We start from the raw sequence: 9,651 nt of genomic DNA, 5'->3' as shown, positions 1-9,651 counted from the left end.
GACTTTCTCCGTCGGGTAGACGATCTAGCTAGCTTGAGAGTCATCATTTTTATTCGTTTTTTTCAGTATCAAAATAATTCAGTGACAGATGTCAGTACATCCAATAGTAGAAAGTGAATATGGGCTGTTAATAGCTAATTCGGCAAATTAAAATTTCCAAAATATAAGCAAATGTACTCTAAAAAGCAAGGGTGAAGTTACAGCTCACCTGGTAACTCACTATCTCCCGGACATATTTCCCGGTTTACCTCTGCTCATACAAGTGAAGACATTTAATTAACGTTCAATGTGACATTTTACTATTTTGAAAAACAATTACCGAACCTCTCCTCCTTGAACCGTCACCTTACCGTGGTGGAGGAGTTTGAGAGCCCTAATGACCCTAGGAGCTATGTTGTCGGGGGCATTTTGCCCCTGTTAGGGTCTCCCAAGGTAGATTGGTTCTAGGTGAAGGGCCAGACGAAGAACGGTTCAGAAGATCCTTATGACGAGTACTAACAAGAACCCGAGTACCCGGCCCGGAGGGACACCGGGGCCCCGCCCTGGAGCCAGGCCTGGAGTTGGGGCCCGTGGACGATCGCTGGATCCTGAACCGGCTACATGGGTTCGTCTCCCAGTGGGATCACCACCTGCAGGAAGAGTCAGTGGGATCCGGTGCAGTGTGGATTGGGCAGCAGACCAAGGCGGGGGCCTTGGCGGTCCAATCCTCGGTTACGGAAACTGGTTTTTGGAACATGGAACGTCACCTCTCGGGTGGGGGGAGTTGCTACGGGTGAGAGGCGGAGGGCCGGGATGGGCATTTTGGTGTCCCCCAGGCTCTCTTCCTGTATGTTGGAGTTTACCTCGGTGGACGAAAGGGTTGCGTCCCTGCGCCTTCGGGTCGGGGATCGGGTTCTGACTGATGTCAGTGCCTATGCACCGAACAGCAGTTCAGACTACCCGCCTTTTCTGGAGTCCTTGGGACGGGTGCTGGAAAGTGCCCCGAAAGGGGACTCCATTGTCCTACTGGGAGACTTCAACGCTCACGTGGGCAATGACAGCGTGACCTGGAAGGGTGTGGTGGGGAGGAACGGCCTGCCCGATCAGAACCCGAGCGGTGTTCAGTTATTGGACTTCTGTGCTAGTCACAGTTTGGCCATAACTAACACCATGTTCAAGCATAAGGATGTCCACAGGTGCATGTGGCACCAGGACACCCTAGGTCGCTGGTCTATGATCTACTTTGTAGTCGTATCATCAGACCTGCGGCCGCATGTTCTGGACACTCGGGTAAAGAGAGGAGCAGAGTTGTCAACCGACCACCAACTGGTGATGAGTTGGATCAGATGGCTGGGGAAGACGCCGCGTAGACCTGGCAGGCCCAAACGGGTTGTGAGGGTCTGCTCGGAAAGCCTGGCGGAAGAACCCGTCAAGATGATTTTCAACACACACCTCCGGCAGAGCTTCGATCGCGTTCCGAGGGCGGTGGGGGACATTGAGTCCAAATGGGCCTTGTTCCGCTCTGCTATTGTTGAGGCAGATGTTGCAAGCTGAGGCCGCAAGGTAGCTGGGGCCAGTCGTGGCGGTAACCCCCGTACCCGCTGGTGGACACCAGGGGTGGGGGAAGCCGTCAGGCTGGAGAAAGAGGCCTACAGGGCGTGGTTGGCCTGTGGGTCTCAGGAATCAGCTGACTGGTACCGGCGGGGCAAGCGGAGTCAGCCCACGGGCAGTTGCTGAGGCAAAAACTCGGACGTGGGAGGAGTTCGGTGAGACAATGGAGGAAGACTATCGATCGGCTCCAAAAAGGTTCTGGCAAACCGTCCGGCGCCTCAGGGGAGGAAGGCGGCAACTCGCCCACACTGTTTACAGTGGAGGCGGGGAACTGCTGACGTCAACTGAGGATATAGTCGGACGGTGGAAGGAATACTTTAAGGAGCTCCTCAATCCCACCATCACGTATTCCATGGAGGAAACTGAGCCAAGAGACCTGGGGATGGATGGTCTAATCTCCGGGGCAGAAGTCGCCGAGGTAGTGAAACAATTGCGCGGTGGCGGAGCCCGGGGTTGATGAGATCCGCCCTGGGTAACTCAAGGCTCTGGATGATGTAGTACTGTCTTGGTTGACACGCCTCTGCAACATTGCGTGGACATCGGGGGCGGTGCCTCTGGAGTGGCAAACCAGGGTGGTGGTCCCCATCTTTAAGAAGGGAGACCAGAGGGTGTGTTCCAACTACCGTGGAATTACACTCCTCAGCCTCCCTGGTAAGGTCTATGCCAGGGTACTGGAAAAGAGGGTCCGGTCGATAGTTGAACCTCAGATCGAGGAGGAGCAATGTGGTTTTCGTCCTGGGTGTGGAACTGTGGACCAGCTCTTTACCCTCGCTAGGGTGCTGGAGGGAGCATGGGAGTTTGCCAATCCAGTCCACATGTGTTTTGTGGATTTGGAGAAGGCTTACGACCGTGTTCCCAGGGGCACCCTGTGGGGGGCACTCCGGGAGTATGGGGTGGATGGCCCCTTGTTAGTGGCCATTAAATCCCTGTACCAAAGGAGTGTGAGTCTGGTTCGCGTAGCCGGCAGTAAGTCGGACCTGTTCCCGGTGAGGGTTGGACTCCGCCAGGGCTGCCCTTTGTCACCGGTTCTGTTCATAACTTTTATGGACAGAATTTCTAGGCGCAGCCGGGTGGTGGACGGGTTTGGGTTCGGTGGCGGGAGGATCTCGTCTCTGCTTTTTGCGGATGATGTGGTCCTCTTAGCTTCATCGAGTGCCGACCTTCAGCTCTCGCTTGGGCGGTTCGCGGCCGAGTGTGAAGCGGCTGGGATGAAGATCAGCACCTCCAAGTCTGAGGCCATGGTTCTCAGCCGGAAACGGGTGGATTGCCCGCTTCAGGTCGGGGGGGAGGCTCTGCCTCAGGTGGAGGAGTTTAAGTATCTCGGGATCTTGTTCACGAGTGAGGGTAGAATGGAGCAGGAGATCGACAGGCGGATTGGGGTGGCGTCAGCAGTGATGCGGGCGCTGAATTGGTCCGATGTGGGGAAGAGGGAGCTAAGCCGGAAGGCGAAGCTCTCGATTTACTGGTCGATCTACATTCCAACTCTCACCTATGGTCATGAGCTTTGGGTAATGACCAAAAGAACGAGATCACGAATACAAGCGGCCGAAATGAGTTTCCTCCGCAGGGTGGCCGGGGGTGGCCTTAGAGATAGGGTGAGGAGCTCGGTCATCCGGGAGGGACTCGGAGTAGAGCCGCTGCTCCTCCATGTCGAGAGGAGCCAGTTGAGGTGGTTCGGGCATCCGGTGAGGATGCCCCCTGGACGCCTCCCTGGGGAGGTGTTTTGGGCATGTCCCACCGGAAGGAGACCTCGAGGTCGACCAAGGACACGCTGGAGAGATTATATCTCTCGGCTGGCCTTGGAACGCCTCGGGATTCTCCCGGAGGAGCTGGTGGAAGTGGCTGGGGGCCTTCTGGACCTCTTTGCTGAGGCTGCTGCCCCCGTGACCTGGATCCGGATAAGCGGGAGACGACGACGACTAATTAATTAGATTTGTACATGTATAAAACAATGTGCACATGTGGCTTATTTATGAAATATATTTTAAAATGTCATTTATGTAAAATAAACACTGGTTTATTAAAGGTCTGTAGGAGAAAGAAGAAAGTGAAGGAGCTTCTTGTGTTTTAGTGGAAGAGAATATTTACTGATTTCTCTTGTTCAGTTATTTTGTAATAGGTTTGCAGGTTTCAATTTCACTTTCTATCTTATTTTCATTTAACAACAACTTAAACTCAATTATTTCAATGTTCCTGACTTACTTGAGAAACATAACACGAGTATTTCTGGAACATCTTCCTCAAACAAATAAATCAAGTCCTACATGATGATAACACAAGACACATTTTTTTTTCTATCTTTGCGTGCAGTTGACAGGAATGACAAGAATCGGTTTCCATGACGTCTAATGGAAAGATGTCGATCTGAATCTTGTAGATAGATATACAGACACTGTAGATTCACATTGGCCCTCATTTATCAAACGAACGTACGACAGAAAAACAACAATTTCCACGCAAGCTTCGGCATTTATCAATTTGGACGTGAGCGGAAGCTACGATCAGATCTCACGTCAGGTCTGAGCTCGTGTACGCAAATCTGAATCTGGATTTGCGGTGCAGCAGCAAAATCTGGCTGAGTCTGAAAATAATTATTAAACAAACCTCAGCTATCATTAGCATAAACAGTCACATATTTAGAACAGATCAAAACGGATTCTTAAAACGAATAAAACGAGATTAAAAAAATTAGAATTTTAAAAAAATCCCACGTTTTTTACTGATACCACTTTTTTGTACAATAAAACAATATGATAGGCTAAATAGCCTGACATCTAATCTCCTATGACATCTAATTATTGCACATTATAATATAATAATAATTAATACAAGCAGAAATGTGTGTTTGCAAAAGAAAAATTGTCTTGTGTTATCATCATGTAGGACTTGCTTTATTTGTTTGGGGAAGATGTTCCAGAAATACTAGTGTTATGCTTCTCAAGTAAGTCAGGAACATTTTAATAAGACAGAGCTTAACAAACACAGTGAACTGCTGGGTCAACAAAAGGTCCAGTGGGTAAGATGATATGTGCATATAAGAAATGTGTGAAAGAGTATGAAGAGAAATGGGGTTAAAGTGGGTCAGTCTCAGAACATTGAATACACGATGGCAGTGTTTGAGATGAAACAATAACTGTTGTTTTGACAATAATTATTCCAACAAACTGTATGCTCCTGTTGTCCTGTACTACAACAGTGAAAGTGAAAGTGACAGTGAAAGATCATCTTTATCACAACCAGACATCTATGCTGTTTGTCCGAGTAAAGTATTTCGGTCGGAGGTTAACAACAGATAAGAGAAACTCACATTTCATAGGTGTTTCATGAACATTATCAAGATTTCTGAGAAAGGAACTGAACGAATGTGACCGAAAGCTTGTCTTAACATCATCAAATGCTTCTTGAGTCCTGTTTAATTTCTGTTTGAGAATATATTTATTTTCTTTTTTGCACAGGTTGAAATAAAACAAGTGAAAATCAAATAACTAAACCATAAAGCCAAAGGTTTTTATTGAATAATTCCTACATAATCGAATATTACAAATACTTAGAGATAACAATCACCTTTTTGTGTGCATCTCTTGTTTATATCTTGTTCCAAACGTCTGGGATGTTACAGAGTCTGGTGAAGTCTTTACCGATAGGCTGCAGAGACTCTGTGTCTCTAAATGGATCTGTTCTTTGAATAATACATACTGTACTTTGGCATTTCTTGCTCTTATTATGTAGTGCACAGTGGAGAGCTGATATAAAAGTAGACGAGGGTGGAAAGAGGGTGGAATTAATAATTGATGTAAAAGCTCAATGGGTGTTAAAATTAAAGCTAATATCTATAACACCAACAGAAAATGAATAATAAATTGCATATATCAAACTCAGATTATCGTTAGTTATTTATATCTTTATTTCACCTTTGTTTTGCCTAATTCAACTAAGTATGACCTTTTCAAGGGATAAATGTTGCACCAGCAAGTGAAAATAAAGTTATGACAGACCAAACCACAATGAAGATTATGAACAGGTCCATGTATAGCAGAGATAAGAAATACCTTATTATTAGCATATTACAGCCTGTATTATAATTACAGGCTGCAGTTAATCTTTAAAACTTTATCATTGTCCCAAAGAGGAATTCTAACAATCAACAACATGTAATTTCTTTAAAACATTTTTACTGATAGATTAACCTGAGGCAGTAATATTGTATGTAATATCGTTTTGTATTTACATATATAAGTATAATGCATGTCTTTTTACACAGTGTGTGTGTATATTTGTAAAATCTACATAGGATTCAAATAAGTATTTTCCTAACATATTTTGGGAAAGTGAGGACATTTTGTTCTCTCTTCATTTTCTGGTACAATTTTAAAGGTCTTTAGGACATGGTTTCAGAGTTACAATAAGGTTAAAGTCAGGGTTAGGGTAGGGCATTCAGTTGTGATGGTTAAGGTTAGGGTAAAGGGCTAGGGAATGCATTTTGTCAAAGAGCTTTCTCACAAAGATAGAAGTGCAAGGTGTCTGTGTGTCTGTGTGTATAAGCTTTTTGATATATTCTATATTTTCACACACGGTTACAGAAGCTGTCCTGTTTCCTGTTTTGACTAGATGTTGATGATGTGTTGAGGCCATTGATTATAGTTCTTTACTCTCTACCAAGAATTTGTAGATAAAGCATGATGCGTAGTAACAGTGCATTCAAGACCTTTTCCATGTCAGCCGCTGCCTGAACTTCTTTGTACATGGCGTTCGTGTAACATGATCCCCCGTTTCCTGCCACCATGTCGTCGATCTTCTTGATCAGCTCCACGACTTGAGTTGTGTCTTGCTTGGTGTTTTCAAAGGCGTGGAACCTGCCTCCACATGTTCGGATGACTTTACGAAGGTTTTCACTGCCTTCACGTACATACTCCTGTATGGTCATGTCTCCAAGATCACCACCGCGGGTAAACAGCACAATCATGTACTGGTTTGCTTTTGGACCAAACAGCTTCTGCAGGGCCTCCACAGAGTTTTTCTCTTCTTTGGTGAATCGACCAATTTGGATGACCAGCAGGAAGACATGAGGACCAGGACATGAGACTTTGATGCATTTCACAATTTCTTGTTTGATGAATTCTGGGGAGACCTTTGTGTCCACGATCCCAGGTGTGTCTATCACACTCACCACTCTGCTACCAAAGCGTTTCTCACTTCTATCACAGGAGATAGTCACTGACTCTGAACAGGGACGAGAGTTGAATTGACGCTCTCCCAGAATGGTGTTTCCAACAGCACTCTTCCCCACACCAGTTTTCCCAATCATCACGATTCTCAGATCAGTTCCTGCAAAATAATTCATATGTTCAGTTTAGTCTGTCTGAAAGAGTTTATCATTGGCCTGATGTATAAATACTTTAGGGAGTAAATAAGGAAGTAAATTATACAGTAAATATACAGTGAGTGTAAGTCTTACCTGCAGGAATTGAAGCCATCTTTCCTCAACACCTTTGTCTCTGCACAGTCGACAGTGAATCTTGAAGCATTTGTTTAAGACATTGTTGTTTATTTATATGGCTGAAACAGCGGACACGCCCCTTTATATTTGCATAACAGGTCCATATAATACAGGCAGAGAGCAGCATTCTGCAGATAGCTCACAGCTTGTTTGTATTTTGTTGGCGTGGATCTGAGGCTCATGTCTGACAGTAAGTTATGAAATGATGACTTTTTATTCAGAGTGATTGTTCTTAATATTTTGACTGCCTTATGTCAGTAAGACAGCACTGTCATAGTAACAAGAAACCAGTTTAGATTAATGGTAAAAATTTAACCACATGTGGATTTTAATTGTACGTATCAGATTATCTTGGGAATTGAAGATTCTTCAGAGAAAGATCTAATAAGAGAGAAATCCGATGCCAACCAAAAAGAGGTAAAGTTGTAAAGGCAGAGACGTAAATTAAAGATTGGACATGGATGCAGGCTACATTTACAATATACTGTGCACACCCTGTCTTTCCGGTGTAGTGTGGTGAGCCGAATCCAGGTTAAAGCTGTTATCGATTAACAAACCTTGACTATAGGAGACCTTTTAGTATTTTGAGTGAGACTTTTCTTACAAGAATATCATTTGTAGTTAATGCTTCAACCACAAAGTGAAAGTAGTATGAGGTTGTTGTAGCTCTACAAAACTTAACAGGAATGAAGTCTGGGTGGATGGATATTTGCCTGTTAAGCTTGTCAGTGTGCCTAAACCAGACCTCAACTATAGAGGTGGCAGATCAGAAAACAGTCATATCACTAATATGGGATGTTTGGAAGGCATCAACAAACAATTAATTTGTTTTGAGTATGTGCTTTCATGGTCCAAGGAACAGCAATTCATATGGGTTTAATTTATGTTTGGGATGGTGGGGATATGTCCCCTACCATTTCTATAATAATCTGCATTTTGATTAAAATTATTTTTAAAATATGAACATTTTAAGCATCTGGTACGACACTTTAACCATTTCCCATGGCACGGTTATAACCTGAACATACAAAAAACTGATTTACAGGATAGCTAATCACAATGGTTATACTGTTCAGCTATTCTATATGTGTAACTACTACAACTAATTAATTAGATTTGTACATGTATAACACAATGTGCACATGTAGGCGCTTAAACTGCACAAAGGCACATGTGGCTTGTTTATGAAATATATTTTAAAATGTCATTTATGTAAAATAAACACTGGTTTATTAAAGGTCTGTAGGAGGTGGAAAGAAGAAAGTGAAGGAGCTTCTTGTGTTTTAGTGGAAGAGAATATTTACTGATTTCTCTTGTTCAGTTATTTTGTAATAGTTAGGTTTGTAGGTTTCTGTTCCACTTTCTATCTTATTTTCATTTAACAACAACTTACACTCAATTGGCAGTTTATTAGGTACACCTAGCCTGTGTTACAGTGGAATCAACGCTTCTATAAAACGGCTTAAAAACGTTCACATTACAACCTTCATGAATGTAGAATTCACTGCAGCCTGTGGTGGGGCGTTTAGAGTTACACAAGTCTGTTTGTTGAATAGATGAGCTGAAATATTAGTGGGAGATTTGAATCTGACATCCTCTTAATTTATTTCAGGGTCTGGGAGAAACACGAAGCAGACACAAAAAACAGAGTCGGTTGTGGCTGAAGAAGGGACTGAAAACACGGGCAGGAAATGAGCACAGATGTGATGCACAGATGTGAAGTCAGACCTGCGTCTCAGAAAGACGGACGAGAACGTCTCCCGATCATTTCCTGGGTCCTGTTGCTCATTCAGCTCCACTGACTCCGACTGTGACGCAGCAAAATGGCGTCGACTGTGAAACGTGAAAGAACAGGAAAAAGATCGTCGTGTTTCAGCCAGGCAGCCAGAAGCATCAGGGACGCTCTGCCCAGGATCTGCAGAGTTAATTCTGCAAACCGTGACCCTGACCATACTTGTCTTGATCTTCGTAGTCGATCTATCTATGAAGCCCAGACAGAGCGGCATTGTCTTAATCCTAAACATTCATCTCGCCTTATAGTGAGAGGTTCTACCGGTTATTCTTCATACCACTGTGGTAAACCAGTTCAAGAACCTGATAGAGGATCTGTCTATCGCTATACTGATACTTCCTTGTTGAAAATAGACGCAGAGATGGATTCTCTAGACTCCCGGTCTCTTGGAGGATCTGTCTATGAGACCGGTAAATTTTTATCACATGAGTCCTTGTTGAGACCTGAGTCTCATGGTTATTGTAAAAATGAAATGATGTCTTACAGTCCATGTCCACAATCCAGTCCTGTTGACTGTCAGATAATCTCTGCAGAGAACAGGAAGTTTAGACGAGCTCAAAGTTCACCTGACGTAACGTTACAAACCAGCTACGAGGAGTTTACACCCGATATCACCGAGGAAGAAAGCGATGAAAGCTACAGCTTCCAGTGCTCCCGCCCAGGCCTGTACCAGTGCAGAGTGACAGGCCTGCTGTTTCACATGGAGGGAGAAGGGGACGTGGTTTACAGGATCGTCCCCTGGAACAGGAGGCGACTGGCTCAGTATCACAAG

At 44.4% G+C, this 9,651-nt stretch overlaps 1 protein-coding gene across 1 annotated transcript; it reads right to left on the bottom strand.

Annotated features, from left to right (window-relative positions):
• Positions 1-6,235: 6,235 nt before the first annotated feature.
• On the bottom strand, positions 6,236-7,064 carry LOC111238312 (GTPase IMAP family member 4-like). The gene is made up of 2 exons (XM_022767748.1): positions 7,046-7,064; positions 6,236-6,915 (listed from the first exon to the last, which is right to left on the bottom strand). Exons 1-2 carry the CDS (start codon positions 7,062-7,064, stop codon positions 6,236-6,238), a joined length of 699 nt encoding a protein of 232 aa, XP_022623469.1.
• Between the last annotated feature and the right edge of the window lie 2,587 nt (positions 7,065-9,651).

The sequence above is a fragment of the Seriola dumerili genome, unplaced genomic scaffold (assembly GCF_002260705.1).
Source record: "Seriola dumerili isolate Sdu_G_001 unplaced genomic scaffold, Sdu_1.0 BDQW01001298.1, whole genome shotgun sequence".
Classification (NCBI taxonomy): Eukaryota; Metazoa; Chordata; class Actinopteri; order Carangiformes; family Carangidae; genus Seriola; species Seriola dumerili.
Note: the sequence above shows the minus strand (reverse complement) of the source record. Positions and strands in the feature narration are given on the sequence as shown.